The sequence below is a fragment of the Diabrotica undecimpunctata genome, chromosome 8 (assembly GCF_040954645.1).
Source record: "Diabrotica undecimpunctata isolate CICGRU chromosome 8, icDiaUnde3, whole genome shotgun sequence".
NCBI classification, from domain to species: Eukaryota; Metazoa; Arthropoda; class Insecta; order Coleoptera; family Chrysomelidae; genus Diabrotica; species Diabrotica undecimpunctata.
The window spans coordinates 67,219,681-67,244,801 of NC_092810.1; the positions used below are offsets into that span (position 1 = coordinate 67,219,681).

A 25,121-nucleotide genomic window follows, 5' to 3' on the forward strand; every position below is an offset into this window, starting at 1 on the left:
ACAACTATTTGTGTCTATTGATTTTATTATAGCGCAGACGGTAGATGTACTAACATTTTTATTATGTTAAGTCGTTCTTTTAAATATCGGGAAATAACTAAACTTGTATAGCATTTTTCATATAAAAATGCGTGCACGTCATTCAAGATTTACGACATCAGAACCCCACAGCGTTGCCAAAACATCAGAATAGTTAGTAAGTGAGGAATTTTTAAAATGTCAACTATTTGTCAAACTATTATATTAACAGTAAATACACTTGTTTTAAGACTACTGCAATCCATTAGAAAACATTTTAATACAAAATTATATATTCTAAATTTTAAACTTACCTCCTTTAGGGCTTTAATAGTAAAAAAGTCCCGTCATTATTTCTTGTTCAAAATAATCTATCTTATATGAAAGCTTATCAGCTTTCTACGAACTATTTATTTGTTTTGGCATAGCACAATCACAATACACAACAATAATTAGTTTTTAAATCTATTAATCTAAATTTAATATGTATTTATAAATACAATTTATTAATATATATTACATTATGATCAAATTGTGCAAGAAATCAAAACATAAACAAAATTCTTACTCTAAAAAAGCGGCAAAACTTTATACACTTTTGCCACACGCTGAACTGTCAATAAAATTGGAAGTATTCCTGTATCAGTTGCGTACAATTGTCAATTGTACAATTTGTATCTTGCATATACCTATTTAGTTTTTTTTTACGTTTATTTCTAAACGAAAAACTTGCTCTCCTAATAATTATTTCTATAATTTTGCAAAGAAAAAAAGGTATTTTCTGCTCTTTGCTATTATAGCGACATCATTTGCAAACACTAAAAAGTGATGTTCGTTGCTAAATATATACTCTCTACGCCCCTTTTTTTATATTTTTTGCTTCAAGGTTCAAATTAAACATTTTTATTGATAATAGATCTTCTTTTCTGACTCCTCTGCTCACTCTTAATGTTTCCAATCCATATAATTTCATTATCTTATGTCATTTTTATTAACTCTACTAATTTATGTGGTATATATATATATAAGCTCTCGAAGAAGCTGAAGCTATTTTCACTTGAAAATCCTTTTTGTGTGGGAGATCATCCCATTCTGGGTTTGGTTTTACAATTTCTTCCTGTGACTTCCCTGTTTCCACTACTTTTCTCCATTCTTCTCGCTTTTTGATTATCCTTTCTATATTTCTAATTTCCATACTCCTTAAATGTGGTATATTAAAATATCTTATCTTATAAAAAATATTAAAACATTAGTTCTTATCTTCTTATTCTGCCATACGCTTGAACAATCTTTGAAGTATAATTTTATATTCGTCTTTATTTTATTTAGAACATGTTTAATGCCTTATAATCCTATTATATCTATAGCATAATATTATCCCAGTCTCTGGTTTTTATTAATTTTTATAGTTTAACTGAACTTAAAGGGGCTACATTATAATAATTTTTCGTGTGCGAATGTTGGAAACAAAGTTCTGGTTCGAAATTATTTGGATCCAATAAAAAATCTTTTAAATAAATAGAATTTCAACAAAAATCATTTTGATATTTCATAGAAGTCAACAAAAATTTTCACCGAAAGTAGAAAATTTTTATAACCGGAAGTGTATAATTTCCGTTTTCATAATTTTTGCTGTAATAACTAAGTGCTGAATCGGAATTCATTTGTCAGTTTTTCTCTATATATTAGAGTTTTTTCTAATATATATATATATATATATATATATATATATATATATATATATATATATATATATATATACATATATATATATATATACATATATATATATACATATATATATATATATATATATATATATATATATATATATATATATATATATATATATACATAGGATCAAATTTTATGTTCGTATTATCATTTCGATCCAATTATTTTACTGTTCACCTCTTACGACAAAGGCAACTTCCACTATTTCTCCCGTAAACAACAATTAATCCAGTTTGTTTATTTACCGGATAGAAAACATAATCTACATTTAAGAATGGTTTAAGAAAGTCTTCATGAAGGAAGGTGGGACTTGAAAAATAATCATCTACAGATATATGTTAATAATTTTATTTGATGAATTTAAAAAATAGACATATGTATTTGTAAAAAACATTTTTACAGACATATATCATTTTTACTTTACCGACTTGTTTTAAACACTTTTACATTTGTATAATTATATTGTATAAACATAAACAAATATTACTCTAAAAATTGAGCAATACTATATTTTTAAATTTTAAAAATTGCACACATTCCTAGATATAGTACTTATAACAATAATAAATAAATTTATTTTTAAACTGTTTTACTTTTCCTATCTTCTCGTCCTATAAGTTCTTTGTTTAATTGTAAATAATAGTCTACTGGGCTCATAAAAGTAAAATTGAGGTCAGATTCTCTACAAGTTGTGAGATTATATACAGTTTTCAAGAACATTCTACATGCCTCAACAGGTTCGGAGTTTCTCGCTATTATTATCGCTTCTAATTCTTGAGAGTTTATTGGGAAATCAGATTTTAGTAAGTTTCTTAAATTAATATCGTCAAATTGTTTAAAAGGACACCCACCCTCATCTCTAGGACCGAGAACACGGGTCTGAAAATAATAATGTTAGTATAAATAAATTTATCCTGTGTGGGTTTTTATTAGTTCTTGTATCAGACACGGCCTCCTGCAAATGGGGAAGGCTCTCTCGGTAGGTATTACATTAAACAATCTTATCCCAGAGACTAGACTCGATACCATCAGAAGCGTATTTGAACGAGAGATTCATAATCAAGAGATAGTTGTAGATATCAAGTCCCTAATGAAATACATAGCAGATTCCTGAGCTTGACACACAAGAAACTCAACCTGATAATACGCATCGGGACAACGATAGCTTTGTAAGCGAAATGTCACTTGCCGTACAAGAGTTCAATTCAACTCGTTTAGCAGACCACCGCTAGGTGCGCTGTTAGAAATTGTACTACCCAATTATGTCGTAGAAGCCCATACATTGCAATATTTGCATACGCTGATTTACTGTTTAGCAACAACAATTGCTGATGTTATGGGCATAAAATCAGCATACGACGGGTAACTAACATCGGAAGGACTGATGGAAGAATAGCACCCTGGCAAAAAGGGCTGCTAAGAAAGATTGAATTATTGCGTAGTGATTACTGAATACATTCGACAAATAAAAAGTAAACACAATGCTAAGCACTGCAAGACACCCACAATATGATATTGCTAAGAAGATACAAAAGTTAGTAATAACTGGAAATACACTTTTTGTGCATGCAAAGAATGCGTTTCATAGAAAACTCAATTCACTGAAGAATAAAAATAAAAAGTACACAAGCCAAGAAGAAACTCATTAATTTTGGGGAAATCAATTTTCCAGCTGCTCTTAACACCAAGCTAGTTAGTGTAGAGTGAACAACTCTCAAGACTACAGTACTACTCCCTACGAATCCTTCACTACCGAAAAAGTCTCAAATATTATCAAAGAGCTTCATAAGTGGAACTTCAGTTTCATGACTGGAAATCTCCTGTCAGTTCAGGAGTTCAAAACTTCTGGATAAAGAAGAATTTTAGTCTTCACGAGTGCTTATGAACATTAATTAATCATGTTATTTCTAATCCGCAGGAAATATCATAATCACAGGAAAGATTCAGCCCGGAAAATTACATATGCAAACTGAAAAAAATATCGAGGCCATGGGTGAAAATGATATGTATAAATATCTCGGAGTAAAGCAAGCGCAAAAAATGAATCATAAGCAAGTGAAAATCGAAACTTCAGAGTTCATACGAAGATTAAAACGGTTGACTGGGTATTGTTAAGCGGACTAAAATGGATATAGAAGATCATCAGCGAAAAGTAAGAACACTTCTCACAAATACACAAAAACATCATTCTCGTAGTATAGTAGAAAAAACATTACTGCATTATCTAGAAAGAAGAGCAACTATGGATATAGCTGAGAAATAGAAAAACAGAGAGCTAATTTAAGAACTTGTGTTTAGAAATGGGGTGAGAGACATCTACTAAATATCGCGCAATTTGCTCAGTCGATAAAACATGCTTTAACTGAGGAAACAATGTGCAGACATCATCGTTTAAATCACAATAGATCACAAATGCCGATATGAATGTCAAGCTAAAGAAGCCATCCAACATCTTACTGCCAAGCATTTACTGTAACTGAATATAAGGAACGACATGAATCAGTAAGAAATATATTCCATCAAGTGATACTTAAAAAACGAACTTCTATAAACCAATCTGCCTTATTATCGATATGTCCCTAATAGTATGTATAAGAATGACAAGCTATACTGGGACCATAATGTGCTCACAGACCAATCAGTGGAACATAATAGACCAGATCATTATATCTAGCTTTACATCTGCTTTATAAAGTAACTAGACAAACAACAGTGATATATGTGGCGATACCCAACAACAACAATTTGGATGTTACATACAATGAGAACATCGTGAGTACAAGGATTTTGAGATATAAATAAGGAGACAATGAAGAATGGAAAGTATCCAGACGATACCTATTATCCTCTCTACTACTGGTCTCATCGAAGAACCTTCTAGAATCTAGATAATATAAAACAACTAGATATTAATGAAAATCTCTAACACTATGCAAAAAGCGGTACTGCTCGCGATATCCAGATACATACGAACATTTGTGGGAGATACTAGATCACCTAGGACTCGATAGGATAAGTAAATGTTCCCTTTTCCCTTAGAGGGGTGAGAGCCGTATGGCTTGAATACGAAGAAATTTAAAATAATAACTTAGTAATGTAAGTATGTACAATATGAAAATTATTTGATAAAAATACAGAACATAACAAATGGGAAGACTGAAGAATAGAATAAGAATAAGAATCTGGTGTACTTAAAAGACAGTCTTCTAAAATAATAGAGTGCTTAGTCATCCATATAACAAATAGGCAGCTAGACAAAATCAGCATATTTGAATTGTTTAGGATTACTTGTAATTGTTAAATGAATATTGAAATGGACATATAAATAGTCATAATAATTGTAAAAAACCAAGAGGCTTCTTCCATAATTGCCGCCAATTTACACTATACTAAATTCAGGTTCAAGCTACAGACGGTGTAAACAAATGCACGCTGGAAACACGCGTTTGTTCAAGTCCGGACTAGTAAATTAAAGGTACAATATAAAACATTTTGTAACTTGTAGACGTTTGACAGATACATATTATAGTATATACCTATTTTTCAATATAAAAATGATTTACACGATTTTTATATTTTATCTTAACTTTCAGATTCTGATGTACTGCTGTCATCATTAATGTTAATAATGAGAGGCTAGATTTGTACTTCAACCAAATTGTCCAACTCAGACAAATTTTGGCTCCACTTCTTCTTTTACATGTTTTATGCAGTTTTTCCATTTTCCACGGTTACAACAGGCATAGCTTCATGGAATAAATGTTTAATGTCAGCAAATTTAAATTTTGTGTTATTAGCTGCAACATAATTCTTGACTTACGCCCATACAAGCTCGCAGTGGTGCGGTGGCAACCTTACTATTCTATTTGTACTTCCTATCAGTTCCTTCCTATGATTTCTAAAAATTGTACTCTTCACAGCGTTTCAAAATGAATATGAATATCTGACTTTTTTGTAGCCATAATGAGAATTTTTTCCAATTTTCTGGAATGGTAAGGTTTATTGTCTATAAGAATTACGGCATTTTCTTCCTGTGTTGGTAAAATCTTTTGGAGCCAATTTTCAAATGACTTTCCATCCATCTCCTCATGGTAGTCTCCACTTTTGCTCGATTTAAAAGCCCACAGTGCATCCGGAACCAAACCATTCTCACTTCCAATGTGACAGATTATTAATCTTTAACCTTTTTCTAAAAGTGATATTAAAGATTTTAAAAGTAAATGATATTAAGGTTTATTTCAATTTGAATTACTTGAGGGATTTCTTAAGCCGGTCAACAGCCCATTCAAAAATGCACGTCTTGTAGAAGTTGCAGAAGCATCCACCCCAAACTTTTTATTTTTTATGGCCTTCATTTATCCATGTCTCATCTTAGTAATAAATTGCTCTATTTTCAGCTCTATATTGACTTATCTTTTGCAAGAATCTCTTCGCCATAGCACAATTTCATTTTTGTCGAATAGCAAACTGTTTCTGTTTCTTCGACGTTTTTGAAATTTAAAATTTAATTTTCCAAAGAGTTTGCAAAACGTTGTTCTCTTAAAATTTGGTGTCATTATCATTATTTAAATCTCTTGGGACTTTGTCAATTGTAGGAATTTCGTTACGAAAAAAAGATTGATGAACCTTTCTTCTTATAGCTCTCTTATTATTAAAGTCATCTAAAGAATCTATTGATTTTGAACGATTTTGGTTTGTTTTCGGTGCAGATAATGTGTGAGTACTTTTATATTCTTTAATGACATTAAAAACACTTTTCGAACAGACTGCAACTTTATCTACAACCCTCTGTTGAATTTGCGTAAACGCTAAAGTAGGAATATCTTGTAATTCATATTTGTATGTATTTGTAACCATTATTCCTTTGGTTATTATATCTGTGATTTTTTTAAACTCTTTTCCTAGGAGGACTTAGTGCTAAAAGTTACCCGCTTTCATCCGCAGACTCCGTATCAGACATTTTTAATAAGTGTAATTATTATACTGTTTACAACTAAAATAATCAAATGTGAATTTTCAAAATTTACTCTTATAAATGCTGTATTAGACTTACAGAACTTATTTTAAAGTAGAGAAAACTTTTGTATTGAATATAAATAAATAAATTCTTAAAAAAATGCTTCCACCATATCAACACACGACCTAGCGATTAACAAATCAACAAACCAACAGTTTTGCACAACTAACTACTAGGACTCGTCATTCGACGGAGCGGAAAAATAAAGTGCGTGCCTGTTAGCCCAACCGACATGACTAAGATGATTCCATAACTTGTGGCCAATAGCAAGTTCGTCACATGCAGACTCGAATATCACGAGGTGACTTCTGTTTATTTTGTCGGTAGCTTGGGGTTGAATATAGTTTAGTGTGTCAGCATTGTGACAAAGTAAAAGAAGAAGAATATGACAATTCTCTTTTTTATAAAAAAATAAACTAAAAATATATTTGACAAACAAAAGTAAACACACTTTACCTGCAAATATGTACATGATCGACACTGATAATTATTTCTTGAGCCTTCTAATCCATATAAATGACGAATTCCATAAATATACCGTTTTTCATTTTTTTGCCAGCTGTGTGTACATTTAGAGCAAGTACTGTGTTCTTTTGAATACATATCTTCCCAGAATTTAAGTGATTCAGACATTGGCATTCCAATACCTTTCAAATATAAACTCAAGTCAAACCTGAAAGGAATTTTTAATTTATTATTGCTAATAAATACACCAGCAAATTTAAAGGAACATTTGCGTTGTATTTTTATCTTACAAAGTTTATGTAAGCCAATTAATGATCTTGCCTTGAAGGCAAGAAACACCTTCTTAAAAATGCGACAGTTACTCACTACCCGTAATCTTGATTTGTCCCTACGATACCGCATGATAAAGTGTTATGTATATAGTGTACTATTACACGGCGTGGAAGCTTGGACGTTAACAGTCAGCTCATTACGACGTTTAGAGAGCTTTGAGATGTGGGTATTTCCTCGTATGCTGAAAATTCCATGGACAGACCGCGTTAGAAATGAAGAAGTTTTAAGGCGTATGAATAGAGAACGTGAACTCACAGAAATTATCAAGAAGCGTAAAACGTCTTATCTTGGACACATATTTAGACACGACAGGTATAACTTTCTTCAGCTTATTATAGAAGGGAAAATAGAAGGCAGACGCGGCCCGGGTAGACGAAAAATGACCTGGCTGCGCAACATCAAAGATTGGAGAGGATTAGACTTTCAAAGTTTAATAAGGAAAGCCCAAAATAGGGAAAACTTTGCAGAGGTCATCGCCAACCTTCGCTAAGAAGACGGCACCTAAAGAAGAAGAATTAATGATCGGTATTTGTAGATAGCATAAGGAATAGATACCGTAATGGTCTCTCATCATATTGATTTTAATTGTATTGTTCTCGAACAATGATAAGTTGCGTTGATCTAGTAAGTGCAGTTTTAGGGCTTTTTGACAAACACAATTTCAGACAAAATGCCTTGAGTCTTGAGTCTATTTGCACGTTCACTTATTTCATTCCACGCACTTCTTGGACTTCTGTTTGACGCCTGTTTGTGTTTGTCGATATAATTCGATTTTTAGTGGCAATGATTGAACGTTATATGTATTGGCTTCATCTACTCATATATTCTCCATTTAACTTCACTGTAACATTAATCACACAATTAAATAAACTGTAACTTTCATACATGAGTCGAAATTAGTTAGAATAGTAAGTTCGACTTATCAGTCCAAAAAATCAAATATTACATATAATATAGAAAGAGGATGTATCCAAGGCAAGAATAGAAGAACAAATTATTTGGAAAATGGAAGAGACAATAAAATATTGTTTGTAAACGTACTAATCAAATCTGTAAAAAAATTACAAGTGAGGTGCTTAAAAGCAAAACGCGTTGAATCTACTTTTTGTCGAAAATGAGATATTGAGCTTAACTATTTCCTTAGTCATCATTCTATAGATATATCACTTTATTTAACGTCAAAACGAATTAACTCCAATAAATTTCCATCAACTAAAAGTTATCTTGGAAGCAAAACAGATAAAGTCCGGCCCGCTTAAATACCAAAACAGATAAAGTCCACTGTAACGTTTCCAACGAATCACTTATAGCATGCTTTAGACCCACGAAGGTGGCCTTACGTTTAGAGGTAGATATCAGTGAACGGCCACAGTCAGTGTTCTACTTTAATATAGGGAACGCAGTCGATATCTTTTTAAATGTTACCTGACCACGTGCTGAGAGGTGTTTTGCAGTTAATGTTAATAATGTTATTGATATTTGTGTCTCCATCTAAAGCAAGAAAGAGGAAATGTAATCCTTCTGTATATAATATGTAATAATGTAATATTTCTACTAAGAAAGCAGTAGTAAAAAATTAAGGTAAGTAATTTTTATTTCTTTTGTTCATTTTTTGCTCTACTCATTGTGTGATATGACTTACTCACAAAGTAAAATTAAAAAACCTGACCGTATAAATCGTTTATTTGACACACAAAACAACAATTTTGTACCTTATATCTAATACTTCTTGTTTATTTAAACGCTTTAATTTTAAATTTTGGTGCAACAAAAAATCTACAATCACAGTATTTATTAGTGACAGTCTACTGTTTATTCCGACAAAATAATGTAGAAACGTATATACACGATTGAGTGTAAAATACAAAATATTATAATTGTTAAATTATACGCATTGCTCTAGAATAAAATTTAAGAATGATAAACTGAAATCTGTTATTATTTCTAGATATTAAGAAACAGAAAAGAAAAAAAAAATCAAAGGAAGATTTTTCGTAAGGAAATTGGGTGACGGTGAAGATGTTCAAGTATGTGCCCGGGCTTTTCGACTAATTCTAGGAATTGGTAACATTAGAATACAAAATGTCCACCACAAGTATGCAATCTACGATAATGTTGCTCGGGAAAGAAGAGGTAGTGACCGCATTTCTAACAACTTCAATGAGAGACAGCAAGGTGTTATAAAATACATCAGTCCCAAAATTCCAGTTCAGGAGACTTACTATACGACTACTTACTTACTACGACGCCAACTTTACCTCTTCAATTTTTCTATTGTTGGTAGTTCTCAGTGCAAAATGTCTCCAAATATTTGCTTTAGCTATGTATGGACTGAAGGTACCTATCCAAAAGGTTCAAATGAGGTAGTGTCATTAATATTTCATTGTCTGCAAAACTTAGATACATCGCAAAATAAGAAGGTTAAACTTTTTGCAGATGACTGCGGCGGACAAAATAAAAATAATATCATGATTACTATGCTACACAGATGGCTGCTTTTCGCTCCTAAGAATGTTGAAGAGATAGAATTAATATTTCCAGTATGAGGCCATTCTTTTATATCACCAGACCGTTTAGTCGGTCTTTGCGAAAAAGAGTTCAACAAAAAAGAAATTATCAAGACTCTATCAATTCAAGCGAGCAGCAAAATCTCAGCACATGATTCGCGTCCAAGCAGAACAGTTTTATACCACTCCATTGGTAATTTCAAATCCATTACGACAGAGAAAGAGAATGTTTTAAGTATTAATTCTTCAAAAGTGGCCAAGGATAATACCTTAGTAAACAAGAAAAAGTTGTCTGGCGCCAAAAGGCTTTTTGAATTGCATATTGGGTCTGATTAGCAATCTAATCCATGCTTAAAGTTTTATGTCAGTTTTTTTGCTTCTCGTGAAGGACGAGAAGATTTATGTGGCATAACTGAAGAAGCACCAGAATTATATGTGTAAAATGTTTTTAATTATTATTATTTAGAATGTAATGAAATCGGCATACAAAATATTTTTTACTCACTTCTTACCTATTTGTTATTACTGTCAAATTAAAGCAAATTGAATAAAATCCATAAACTAAGATGTAAAACGCAAAAAATCCAACTTTTGGAAGCAAAACGGATAAAATCCATTTTCAAAATAATAATTAAGTCCCTTAGAATTTTTTTGAGAACTCAAGATTTCTGCATAATAATTTACTCAAACACTTGGATTTTATTAAAACGTGGAACACCTTGTGGATTTTACTAAAAAAATACTTTAGTATCCCTCGACGAACCTGGTTAATTTACTCTTTATTTGTATATTAAAATTGCTTATTGAAAGGAGATCTTTGTTTTAGACTTAATCGGCTAGTGCTTAGACTTAATCGATATTTAAAACCATTAGAGAATGGGATCTTTGGTTAGATAAGGTTGGATAAAACGATTAGTAATGACGGAGGTAACACGGCAGAGGTTACGAAAATGGCGTCGGGTTGTCTTAGTTGGTTGGTTTAGTATTGATCGACTACTTCCGTCAGAGCGCTCGCATAGACTGAGTATTGATCTGCCGTTCCAACGGTATTTGGGTATTGACTGGAAATCGTTCTTTGACTTGTCCCTCAAAACGCTGCTTGTTTTCCGTTTACGGGCATCGACGTCGGACCGCAGCCCATCGATTTTATTTACGAGGTTTCGTCTTTTTATTTTTATTGTACATATTGTGTATAGAAGTAAATTTTATTTTTGTTATTTATTTTAATATATTTTTATTTAAATTAAACTTGCGTTTTCTGAGTCTGGTGTCTAATAGAACGACCCGTCACAAATTGGCGCCCGAGCAAAAGTAAAATGTCGCTTAATCCAGCAACGACAGACACAGTAACTGGTGCCACGACAGGTATGTCGTAAAGTACAAGATGTTGTTTTTGGGTCGGAATATTTTTCCAATATCGTTTAATCCGGAACTGGATTTCTTATAATTATAAATAAATTAATCGATTGGACACCCTAAAGCAGCGGTGCTCAAAGGGTCGATCGCGATTCACGGAGAAAATAGGGAGATTGTCCTGACTATCGCAACGAAAGTTGCGATAATGCCGATTCGGCATAACAGCATTCACAGATAAATTATTTAAACTGGGAGTGTGCTGTATCGGCATTGTATTGCTGTTAGTCAGGCATTAATCATTCATTACTTAGTCATTACTAGTAAAACATTTTAGTAATATATTATTTACATTAATATTTGAAACTCGATATGAGTGCCGCGAAAAAGAGTAAAACATGTTATTTTAATAATGCGTGGGAAGAATTCCTGTTTACTATGGTGAAAGATAAGTGTATTTGTCTTGTTTGTCGGTCTTCCGTTGCTCTGCCCAAACGTGGAAATTTAGAACGGCATTATAAAACTTTGCATAAAAACTATAAAAATGATTTTCCGCAAAACAGTTTGTTTAGAAAACGGAAAGTGCAAGACTTGAAAAATAGTTTGAAGACGGAACAATCAATGTTCACTAGGCCTGTTCACAATTGAGTCGTTCAAAATTAAAAAACATTTGGCACAAATCATGGGCACAGATTTGGAAAGCCTAGTTAAAAGTGATATTTTGAAGTGAATGTACTTTTCTTTGCAATTTGATGAGTCAACCGATATAACTGATACAGCCCAGTTGTGTATTTTCATCATCATCATATAACGGGGGTCCTACGGCGATTGCCGCTTCCCGCATTTCAGCCTCCATCTTTTCCTATCTCTCCAATCTCTCTCTTCTAAGCCTCTAGATTGCATTGTTTTTGTAATTTCTCTTCTCCAGGAATTTGGTGGTCTTCCCCTTTTCCTTCTTTCTGGCGGAACATACAATAAGGCTTTCTTTGGCCACCACTCCTCCTCCATTCTCATCACGTGACCATACCATTGTAATTGCCTTCCTTGTATTCTATCTGAAAGAGTATCTCTAATTCCTGTACGGTTTCGTATTTCCTCATTCCTGATTTTTTCCATTCTCGATACTCGACATGACCTTCTAAGATAATCCATTTCCACAAAGTCTACTTTATCTCGTTCATTCTTTGTCATCGTCCAACATTCGGCACCATATGTGGTAATTGGTTCTACAATTGCTCTGTATACGTGTATTTTCATTCGGATGGTATTTTCTGACATGTTGGCTAAAGAAGAATTGTTAACAATGCTGCCTCTAAAAGAAAAAAACTCGTGGAGAAGATATATACAACGTTTTTATAAATTTTGTGAAACAATACGAGCTACCGACTTACAAACTCGTGTGTATTACAACAGATGGTGCACCATCCATGACTGGCGTTAACAATGGATTTGTTGCATTATGTCGAGCTAACCATGACTTTCCATCGTTTTTTTCATTTTATTGCATCATTCACCAGCAAGTTTTGTATTCCAAAATTTTAAATATGGACGACATCATGAAGATGACAACAAAAATTGTGAATTCAATCAGAGCGCGAAGCTTGCAACGACGTCTTTTTAAAGCCCAATTGGAAGCTAGCGAATTAAGCTTCCATGAAGCTTAAGCAGTGTTATGTCTTCCATTAAGCTTCCACGTATAGTGTTTTGCGGAACGCACTGATTTACTTCTGCATACAGATATGGGGTGGTTGAGCCGTGGAAAATTTTTAGATAGGTTCCAGGAGCTACTTCCCGAAATAATTTATTTTTTAGAAGAACGAGGGGACGTCGCTCATCTACTTCAAAACGAAAAATGGCTCAGTGATCTGGCTTTCCTAACAGATTTAACAAATCATTTAAACCTCCTTAATTTTGAACTACAAGGTAAAAATAAAACAATTATCGATATGATGAGCAATACATTCTTTTGTCAACAAATTGAAATTATTGATTAGGTAAATTAGCAGAAAAGATTTAAACAACTTTCCATCGTTGAAAACAGGGTAACCACTCATTTGAATTATGTTTATTACTAGACGGAGCTGCAAGCACTTCATGGCGAGTTTGAAAGACGCTTCGCTGATTTTAAAAAACTGACAGATATTGTAACATTCATGTCTAATTCATTTTCTTGTCAAGACCTGGAAAAAATAGCCACTGAAATATCCGTTACGTTCAATATGGAGAGCATACCGTGAGGTACTGAAAATAATTTCGGATATACACCTTAAATCCAGAGCGACCGATACGAAATTTTGGTCTTTCATATCGCCTGAGAAATATCCGTCTTTGAGACAAGTAGCTCTGCAGCTCACAGCATTCTTTGGATCAACATGCTTGTGTGAGTCTGCATTTTCCCAAATGAAGATAGTGAAATCAAAATATCGTAATCGGCTAACTGACGAACATCTCTCTTCAATGTTTGCGTTTGGCCCTCGGTAATTACGTACCATCACATGAAATACTTGCGGATGATATGCAATGCCATGCGTCAACATCCAAATAAAATTAATATAAAAAAATGACTTTAATTACAACTCTCTGTAGTTACAACTTTTTATCAAATAGAAATGTGCAATAAAGTTTTTTATTTTCAAAATTGTTTTTTTTTACTAATCTTTGTTTTTAAACCAGGAGGAGTAAACTGAAGAGATATATTCACACCCAAGAAAGTCACTAGAAAAGTTACCAAATACATCTTCTTTTTGGTTGATCATATCGGCCTTCGACGGTAATCCAAAAATATTATACTCGTATTATACTAATACGTCGCTAAAGAGTTCTAAAAACAACTGTTTTTTTATATAAAAGCAGACTAAACATCTAAAAATTAAAAGAATAACGCAGAAAACACAAAAAATCGCCGATATTACTTAATTAACCTATAAAATGCCATTAGTGTCAAAATTTGTGGAGTAAAAAGGAGGAGTCCCCCCATGTATCCGATTTCCGAAGCTATGTTATGGCTCCTCTACACATCGGCAGACGCGTCCGCGGCCGACATCTACGTATGCATCTGGAGATGTGTAGATGGGGTAATTTGATCATCTGTTGTTTATTTATCACGTCGGCGGATGCGTCTGCAAGATATCCGATTGTTGTCGGTTTTTTTAGCACATATCAAAGGGTTTCGGTGCGGACGTCCGACGCCTTTCCACACATCTGAGTTCTTCTTTTCCGATCATTTTTTTAATGATTTTATTCCGATATACACTCAAGTAGTAATTGAACGTTCTAAATAGGCATATAGCTGCGGCAGCTATGGTCTCAACATCAACATCCATTTTTTTAATGCTCACGTAGATATTGCATCTCCCATGAATTAACACAGACTGAACGATTTACAGATCTGTCCAGATGTGTGGTCAGCTTGTGATGATACATCTGCAGATGCGTCCGCAGACGCGTCTGCCAATGTGTAGTGGAGGCATTATGTTATCTCATAGTCATATGGTTGCGATTGTCGAATACGAAATTCCTTATTAAAGTGTCAACTGTCAATGGTCAATTTTTTGTTTATTGTTTATTATAATTGTTAGAATCTTGCTCTTGCTTTATAAATTATTAAATTTCTTATGGATAACATAGAAGAAACTATGGAGGAGATCCACGAAATCGAAAATGTAATATTTGTAGAAATTTTTTTCAAAACATTTTTTACATTATTATGGTTTTGTAGGTTGAACAGGAATATACTGTGGAAGAATTACTAATAAGTTGTGTGATGGCTAGACCTCCTTTATGGGATTCCAGACTATCAATAAAAGAAAGGTCAAAGACAACTCGTGATATGCTGTGGCAAGAGATATACACCGAATTTGGATCTAATTCCCAATTCTCTATTGAATTCCTTATAAAAAAAATGGAGAAATCTGAGGGATACTTACGTAAGATTAAAGAATGATTATATGCATAGTGGCTCTGCTGCGCCCAAAAAAAAATTGGAGTATTTTCACTCTCTGTACTTCTTAAATGAAACAGTACACTATAGAAACACAGTTTCAAATATAAAATCAAGTATTAGTGCTAGTAGCAGTAGTGCTAGTGGTAGTTCTTTGTCACCTCATGAAAACAGCAAGCCTTTAATAGAGCTGCCAAGAAGTACTAAGAATAATAAATTAGAAGGAGCAATTATTAACACACTCAATAAAATAAATCAAGAACCACCACCAGCACAGACAGTTATTTCAAATCCAATTTGTCAAAGAATATCAGAAATGTTACAATATATGCCCCAAGGGCCTGGAACCCTATTAGAAATAAAGTTATTACAACTGGCATATGATGGTGCAAAATCATTTTTAGAATAGTTGTGGTTTATATGGTTGTAGTATATTAGTATATTATTAGTGTATTAGTTGTAGTATATTAGAATAGTTGTAGTTTATAAGTTTTAGTGTAGTTAGTTTTTAGTTTATAATATATGTATTTACATTTTTAAATTAAATTAAATTTAGTTTTTAAATTTTTAATTAATTTTGTGTTAAAAATTACAATTCATTACATATATATTACTTAAACTATACTATAAATATATAAAAAATAAAATTTATTTGTTTTCTTGAAAATCGATAGCACCCTCATTTATAAAATATCTCAAGAGATTTTGTCTCATTGTTTCTGCATTTTTTGCATACATATTACTACCCATTCTACCTATGGGTGTCAAATTATTGTCATGTTCACTTCTCCAGTCATCATGAACCAATTCGCCAGTTTCATTTTCATGATCAACAGTACTGGCAGTGATATATTTGTCTTCACTTTCAAATTTCTGTCCATTATTTATCAAAAAATTATGTAGACAAACTGTAGCTTTCACTACCGCTACTACAGTTGACTCGCTCGCTATTATGGTTCTACGATATATTCGCCACCGAGAAGCCAATATACCAAAAGCATTTTCAATGACTCTACGTCCTCTGCTTAATCTGAAACAAAATATAATTCAACTAAAATTAAATTTGGAAAAGACCATGTGGTTTGCAGTCTACATCTAGACTAATGTCAGTGTTTTGAATTAAAATTTATTTCATTAGATGTTTACCTGTAATTGAAAATACACTTATCTCGAGGAAGAAAGCGACCTGAGTAAGGACGCATAATTGATGTGGTTAAAGGAAAAGCTTCATCACCTACAATATAAAAATTGAAAGGGGTATCTCCTTGACCAAGCAATAAAGGTGGAGGAAAATGTAAGTTGTTTGCATTTATTAATTTTCCCATATTGGAATTTTTAAATATACCCCCATCGCTGTGTCTTCCTTCAGCTCCAATGTCCACCAATGCGAATCGATAATATATGAAATTCATAATTGCATATGAAATGGATATCATACTGTCTCCACTAGCAAGGTATCTAAAATATATTAGTTATGTTTAGTGATTTTATTCATTATAGGCGATGAAGAAGATGTACCATTATATCTTCTACTTACCTTAAGGTTACAGCTAGTCTTTCTTCTGACGAAATTGGTTCACGAACACAATACGTTTTTGATAATGCTGATCCAACTAGACTTAATAACTTATGAAATGTACAATTAGACATTCTAAGGTAATTGAAATATTTATCAACATCATTTAGCTTCATTTCCTGAAAAAGATTATTAAAAGCCCCTTGTAACTTTCTTTGCTTAAATATTTCACGAACCCAATATCTTCTTTACCGAATTGTATGTATTGGTTTTTTTGCGAATTAAAAGAAACACACATAATAATAGCGTTTTATTAACTTTACGAACATAACTTCTTCGATTAATATCCATGTTTCAATAAATTGAATGTACAAATGTTAAACTATTGCAATACAATGAGGTTACAAAACTGTTTCGATTTTGACCAATGAGAATACTTTCGGATCATCGTGTCGTCGGAAATCGGATACATGGGACTCCGCCCTAAACTTGCCTGAGATTGGACAAATTACAAACATTGCGGCGCGGTAAATTTGAATTTTTCCTCCTGGTATAAAAACGGTATAGCAGTCGATCTCCGGACGCCTGCAGTTTATGTGGTAGATCCCATGCAGTATAAGTCTGAGCACCACTGCCCTAAAGAATATTCGCGTGCCAAATATAAAGAAAATATACAGTGTGGTTAAAAGTTATGACCCAAATAAAAAGTTAGCAAAATAGATAAAACAGCCAGTATGTATCTTTGTTATTGATAAAGTAAGGCCCATTAAGTATGAGATTTCGAGATCGATGAAGTGTCCTTTTTTTTCAGTTAGCATATGTTACTTTTCCAAAGATCTTTCGTCCGATCAGATCAGTAAGGCAAAGCGATGGCTTTTGGACTAAATAGGATAATTTTGAGTTTGCCCTCTTGGTGGTTATTTTTAATGATCATCTTTGACTATACGGATATATTATTTGGGCGCTACAGAAGAAATCTTTTGACATAAACTTTTGTACTGGCCAGAGAAGAACTACAAACACACTGCTAAGCGGCAAACGTAGTGAATAAGAATTTAGAAAAAATTTCGACATAGCTGCATTGGGAGCAACTGTAAATAATAAACATATTGGAGGCAAAGGAATAACAGTTACACAAGAACAAATTTTCGGTAGGTACAAGGCGCTTTATTATGAAATTTTAGACAGTGAATTAACCGAATTAACAAATAATCATATACAATATTCATTTTATACATTTAATGGGTAATAAAATGTATGGAAAATACACTAAAGCATTCCCTACAGATGCACTTAACAATTTAAAAATGAGCTATCCGGATTTGTGTATTGATTTGCAACCGCTGAAGAATAAATTGCAGCTGATATATATTGACGACCAGCAATGGAATGAGAAAATCTTCTAAACCTGTTGAATCAAACTAGTTCTATTTTCAAGGAAGCTTATAAATTAATGTGCTTGATTGTGGTCATTTCATCCACAAGTATCTCGGTAGAACGAAGTTTTTCTTACCTCAATAGGATAAAAACATACTTGCACAACACAACAATCGAAGATAGACTTTCGAACATCAAAAATTTTTCATAGAAAATGATGTACCAAATGAATTGATAAATACACATCTGTTTTACTAAAGTATTGTGTGTTTCAACCTAATTAGACCTTGCAACTATTGTTTCAAAAAGAAAATTGATTCAAAAAGGTGTTGTAGTTGGGTAAGTTAGAAGCGGGAATGAAAAAATGGGAAAATAAGGTACAAGTAGTTACGTTAGGATAGCTTCCGTAAGGTTAGGTTAGGTCTGGTTAGTTCTGACCCATAGAAATATAAGGTAAGATGACTGACAGCAGTAATACATTCGCGTTCCTCCGCTAAGACATACAAATCACTGCATCTCTGTCTAATGAGCCAGGTTTATCGACCATGTGACCTTCTCATTGGTCATTTAGGTCATGTGGTCGATAAACCTGGCAAATTAGAAAGAGATGCACAGACTGCTTTGCATCAGTTTTCTCTATCACACTGAAGGAAATGTGACTGTATTGCAGCAGTCAGTCTAATTGTATTATATGTCTATGGGTCTGACAAGATTTGCTTCACCTCTTTTGAGACTTGCGAGCTGTCACTGAACTGTGGTAAAATTTATGAACAATATTTTGATAGCAGATTATATATTACACTCATATAAGGATATAACTTTTCTTTCCATAAGGTATACTAATTAAAATATTAAATATATTTTACCTGTCATTGTGAGCTAGTCGATTTTTCTTTTCCAATACTTTAAATAGATTTAGCATACATAATGGAAATAACTTAGCTTGCTCAAAAATATTTAGTACATCTATTTTGTATTCATGATGCGGTTGTATTCCCATGCCATTTTTTAAATTGTAAGCTTGTATATGTTTCCAAATTTCCTTCACCCTTGGATCTTCCAAAGCATAAGCTACATTTTCATTGGAACTCATATGATTTATAACATGATTAAGATAAATTCGATATAAAGATAACAACAATTTTTTCCAAAGATAACATGGAATCTCTGCAAATCCATTTACCAAATTAACTTCTAATTTTGCAACTAATGGCAAACAAAAATAAAAGGGAACTAAAAAAATATTCAAATTACTTAAATAGTAGGGTATAATTTTTGTCTTCTAACATAGTGGCATGAGCATAATATAAATTAAGGTCAAATCCATAAGAAAAATTAATTTCCTATAGTCAGCAAAAATTTTATTTAAAAAATCCTTTATAAAAGGTATAATAATATAAAAGGATTTTTTAATCAAAATTTTTAAGGACAAATATTATCCAATGAAAGCAGAGAAGTAGAGAATTACTAGTCAAAGAGAAGACAAGATGATACACAAAAGAAAGAAATGAAAACCAATTAAATATGTAAAAAACCTTAATAGAGAGAAATAATTCAGAATATGCTATAATTAACATCAACAGAAAAAATTCAGGACAATTTAAGATGTATTGAATCAATTGATGAAATATTTTAACTGTGTAGAAAGCCTAGAAGGCAAGAGATTAGATAGGCAAAACAGACGTGAGAGAAGAGGAACCACCAACAATTTTTGAAGTTAAAGACTCAGTTAAAAAACTTGTCAGAAACAAATCACCCACGACATAGATAATCTAGCAGAACTATATAAATAAGGTGGAAACAATACAATAATGGCACTATAGTGGCTCATAAAAGAAATATGGATACAGAAATTACTACCCAGTGATTGGAAAACTGGAATACTTTGAACCATACATAAAAAAAGGATATATCTTTTAATGCTCTAACCACAGAAAAATTATTCTCCTAAACTCAGTGTATAGAATATTCTGCACCATACTATGACACTGTATGCACCTTATGCAGAACTGCAGAACAAATAATAGGAAAATATCAGAGGTGGTAAATTGATATCAGATTGCAACCCTGATATATTTGTAAATAGAAGAGGAATGTTCAGAGCAATGAAAGATCTAGGAGTGCCAAATCAGTTGGTAAGTTTAACAAAATTAACCCTTGAAAAAGTTGAATGTAGAGTATGAATCCAAGAAGCCTTACCCTTTAAAACAAATAATGGAAGAGACCCACTCTCCTATATACTGTTGAATTTGGTTCTGGAAAAAGTATTATGTATGTTACAAATCAAAACCAGCAGTTCAATATGTAGCAAATCAGTGCACATCCTTATCTATGCTGATGATACCAATATTGTTGGGAAAGTAGAAAATGCTGTATGAGAGGCATATGAAACATTAAAAGCTGTTACAAAAATGGGCTTACATACTTGTAGAAATGACATCATCTAAGCAGCTAATGAATTTGTATACCTGCTAGCACTCATCATCACTGAAATTAATGCTAAGTACCATATAGGGAAACTGCAGAATCTGCATGGCCAATAGATACTTTGTTGGGCTTAATCTAGTTTTTACATCCTCAATTATTTATTAAAAAATACAGAGGTAAGGCTCTACACAACAATAACATGTCAAGTCCTAACATATATTTTAGAGAACTGGACTTAAAAGAAAGCAATGAAAGAATGTAAGCAAATTTAAGAGAAAAGTCCTAAGGCGAATCTATGGAGTGATGAATGACAATGGAGTGTGAAGAAGACAATATAACTTGGAACTTTATAGAGTATACCTGTTTTATAGATACCAAACTTAAAACTTTCAAGGAGGAATATATTTCAGCAGACATACACAAGAAACAAAAGTAGGGATGATAAAAAACCAAGAAATAAAGAGAATATGACACCATGTGTTATGATTAAATAAAACCACAATTCTACATACACTGCCAGTATGTTTTGATATACAGATGATCATAGTGATATGATAGTGTACATACATACCTTGAATTGTAAAGAGGTTACAACCCTCACAGTCATTTAATATGTGATTTAAATAAGCATTCTTTAGCATAAATAAAAGTATTCGTGTTAAAACTGCAAGTAACTGCAATAAAGATTTATTGGTAGTTATATTTAGAGTTTCTCTTGTATGCTTAAGTAACCTTTTGAGGCAAAGTTTTAAATCTCGTATGTCATAAGAACACAGTCGTATTTCTAAAAGTTTTACCTCATTTTCTATAAAATCATACTTAAATTTCTTATTACAACAAGCAATTAATCTTAAAATAAAATGACCTGTTCGATCTAAGGAACTATCTTCTACTAAATATTGAAAATGAGTTACTTCTAAACTTTGCTTTTTTAGAAAATTGTAACATGTAAGCCTTTCTTTTATACATGCTTCCAACGTATGAAGATTAACAATTCCTCTAGGCGGTTTCAGATAAAAGCTCATGTTAATCAGAAATGCATTTTTAATAATATAATATCATCAATATTGATGATATTCAGGTAGGCATAATAAATAAATTATTATAGGTTAGACTAGTGTTTATTGTTTACTTCTTCTTCTTCCATTGATTTACTTGGCCTTAGCGACCAGGGCTATCCGGCCAGGATCTGTGTATTTATACTGAATGTTCAAGAGCCATACCTAAGGTACATCTGGGCTTAAGCTCATAGCTCCTGAACCTGCAACATTAGTTAAAGGAGAAAAAAAAAACAAGTTAAAGTTAAATGTTCAAAAGTTCTTTCACATAATTTCTAAAGTTCTATTGTTCTAGTCCTATACTACTGCACCAAACCGCACTAAGCACATGCAATCCAAGCAAGCAGATTAAATATTATAATTTACATTAACGAACTACACTTGAGACCTTGTTTACGCTAAAAACTTTTGCACTGCAAGCAGTGTCTTTAAGTTTAAGTTTTTGAACAAAACATCGATAAATGTTGGATCACCTTGAAATTCACTTCTAAGTAACTGGGACTCCCTTTGATATCTAGTAAATTCCAACAACACATGCTGTAAGGTTCCAAAACTGCCACATGAACACAGAGTTGTATTGATCACTTTCAATCTAAATAAATGCCCCTCCCCAGGTTGGGAAACCTTGTACACCAGGCCTTTTTGTATGGAACCGTAACATTTGTACAATATATAATTCCTTTTACCTGTCCTATTTGTTGGAACCGATTTTTCCAACTGATTCATAGGTTTTCCTTATATTTAGTTTGAAAATATTTAAAGGAAGCGTTTGGTTCTTCAGTAACAGGAAGCTTTCTTCCAAGTTTAGCAAGATAATCAGCTCTATCATTCCCCACTATCCCGGTGTGACTTTGAATCCATGCGAATTTAACTGCTTTATTTTGTTCATGGAGTGGACTAAGTTTTTGTTTTAATTGAAGAGTTTGTGTGTCTGCTGCAGCCTTATAACTTGGTCTTGTCATTTTCTCCAGAGCGCTTTTTGAATCACTACAAATAAGGCTTTTTTCAAAATCATTATGTTGAATTAATTCTAATGCCTTTTTTATCGCAAATAATTCTGCTGAACAAATTGAATTAGCAGATGGTAATCTTGCTGTTAATTCCGTGCTTTTATTAAGGTATATACCAATACCCACATTACCTTGTTCATCTTTCGATCCATCTGTGAAGATAAGTTTATATTCAGACCAGTTATCAAGGTACCATGACACAAACTTGGTTTGGTTACCTTCTTTCCCTAGGTTGAGAGGTTCATAAACCGTAGGGGAAATCTGAGAATCAAGCGGGAAGAAGTGACAAGGAAATAAGGGGTTATGTGCCACCTCATGAATCTCATGAAGCGTATTCTGGAAGGCAGCCAGTATTGGTGGGAAGTATTTTCTTCTCCAGAAACTTAAGTAATTCAGAAATACTATATAAAATTGCTCTATTGAAGAATATATTGGGTTGTCATATGATACCACCTTTAATATAAATTTAGATGCTAGCCAAATCCTTCTAAAATCTAACGCTGTTTTCCCACATTCCGACAAAATAATATGAACTGGAGAGGACCTCATAAATGCCCCGACCACTCTGAGAGCTCTATATTGAACTTTATCCAGTTTTGTAAGCAAGAAACGGGCACAACCTCCAAGAAAAATCGATCCATAATCAAGGTGTGGTCTAATATAGGCCTTATATAAAATGAGGAAAGTAGCAGGATCTGCTCCCCACCATGTTCGACACAGGCACCGAATTATATTGACTCCACTGGATGCCCTCAACGTCATCTTTTCAATTTGGCTTTTCAAGAAAGGGAACTATCTAAAATAACTCCAGTAATAATATTTCATTGGGTTTAATACATTTATTTAAACATACTTTTTAACAAAGTCTCCAAGAATCAACAATGTCCCAAAACCCATGTTCTAACAATGATCTTCACAAGTAGTGACAACTGACAAAGAGTCCCCATACATTGTGCCTAGAGCCCCGTGACCGTAATCATAACCTACTGATATGACATCTTTCCCCTTACATTTGATAGTCCTTAAAACGCACTGGAGGCCTTTTGATTCTAGCACTAGTTCTATTTTCAGCATTCATCTGGGAGGTTGAAGGTTCCTCTACTCCACAACTCTGATTCCCAGATGAGGAGTTTAATGATCTATCATTATGTGCGAAATCAGTATTCTTCTTAATTTCCGCTTTAACTAGGGAAGGCCTCAAGTGATAACTGTTTCGCCTGACCACTTCCCCATTTTCTTTCTGCACTAAATAAGATCTGGGTGCCTCATCTATTTTTTCCAGAATTTTACCTGGTCTCCATTCTCTACCCTCTCTGACACCTACATTCTCTCCTGGCACTATTTCTCTTCTTACCTTGGTGTTTCTATCATAATAATTTTTATATTCGTTTCTTTTTGCCTCTAGTTTCTCCCACTCTTCCTTTAGATTAACGTCTTTGTGCTTTTTATTTGATGGTAGCTTCGATCTAAGAACCCTGTTAGTCACTAATTGGGCCGGTGTTTTATCTGTTCCATTTATTGGAGTATTTCGATACTCCAGGAGCGCCATATCTAAGTCGTCACACTTTCTAAGCATGTTTTTTGCAATTTGAACGGCTCGTTCTGCCTGCCCATTAGACCGTGGATAGCGGGGACTGGACGTTACAAACCGAAAATCCCAGTCTTTAGCAAATTGCTGACAATGCCACGAATTATAAGGCATGTTATCTGAGATGACTTCATAGGGTATTCCGTGTGTTGAAAAAATTTTCTTTAACTCCTTGATGACCACCTGAGAAGTTTTTGAATTAATTTTCACTATATCGAGCCATTTAGAAAAATAATCGATCAGAACTAGATATGACTGTCCACCATAATCTAATATATCACTTGCTACCTTTTCAAAAGGTGCTTGAGGCAACTCTCTAAGTAATAGTGGTTCTTTAGCATTGTGACTTTTAAATATCTCACACTTGCTACAATTTCTTACCCAGTCTTCTATACTTTTGTTCATTTGTGGCCAATGTAATATCTGTCTTGCTCTCTGTTGGGTTTTCTGAATGCCAAAATGACTTGAATGCAATAATCTTAGCATGCTCTCTCTCAATATTTTTGGGACTATAACTCTGTCTTTGTAAAATATTAGTCCGTCAAGTAAATATAGTTCATTTCTTATATAATAATAATACCTAATTGAATCGCTTACTCTTGACAAAGTTTTGGGCCACCCTTGTATACAATATTTCTTTACTAGTTTCAGATCCTCATCAGCATCCACTTCAGTCCTAAATTGTTCTCTCTTCTCATCAGTCATGTCAATAGTATGAACTATTTCTGTAATAAATTTATCATCATCCACTTCATCTTTTATAAAATTCCTCGATAAT

At 33.0% G+C, this 25,121-nt stretch overlaps 3 protein-coding genes across 3 annotated transcripts; all 3 read right to left on the minus strand.

The window, feature by feature from the left end:
• Nucleotides 1–2,088: 2,088 nt before the first annotated feature.
• LOC140447651 (uncharacterized) lies at nt 2,089–21,821 on the minus strand. The gene is made up of 4 exons (XM_072540427.1): nt 21,259–21,821; nt 19,127–19,493; nt 7,226–7,442; nt 2,089–2,631 (listed from the first exon to the last, which is right to left on the minus strand). The coding sequence occupies exons 1-4, from the start codon at nt 21,710–21,712 to the stop codon at nt 2,332–2,334; spliced, it is 1,338 nt and encodes a 445-aa protein (XP_072396528.1). The 5' UTR covers nt 21,713–21,821; the 3' UTR covers nt 2,089–2,331.
• LOC140448222 (uncharacterized) lies at nt 16,016–17,048 on the minus strand. Its single transcript, XM_072541329.1, has 3 exons — nt 16,905–17,048; nt 16,514–16,825; nt 16,016–16,397 (listed from the first exon to the last, which is right to left on the minus strand). The coding sequence occupies exons 1-3, from the start codon at nt 17,015–17,017 to the stop codon at nt 16,016–16,018; spliced, it is 807 nt and encodes a 268-aa protein (XP_072397430.1). The 5' UTR covers nt 17,018–17,048.
• A 646-nt stretch (nt 21,822–22,467) lies between the features above and the next one.
• On the minus strand, nt 22,468–23,517 carry LOC140448878 (uncharacterized). Its single transcript, XM_072542002.1, has one exon. The coding sequence runs from the start codon at nt 23,515–23,517 to the stop codon at nt 22,468–22,470; it is 1,050 nt and encodes a 349-aa protein (XP_072398103.1).
• Nucleotides 23,518–25,121: the final 1,604 nt, after the last annotated feature.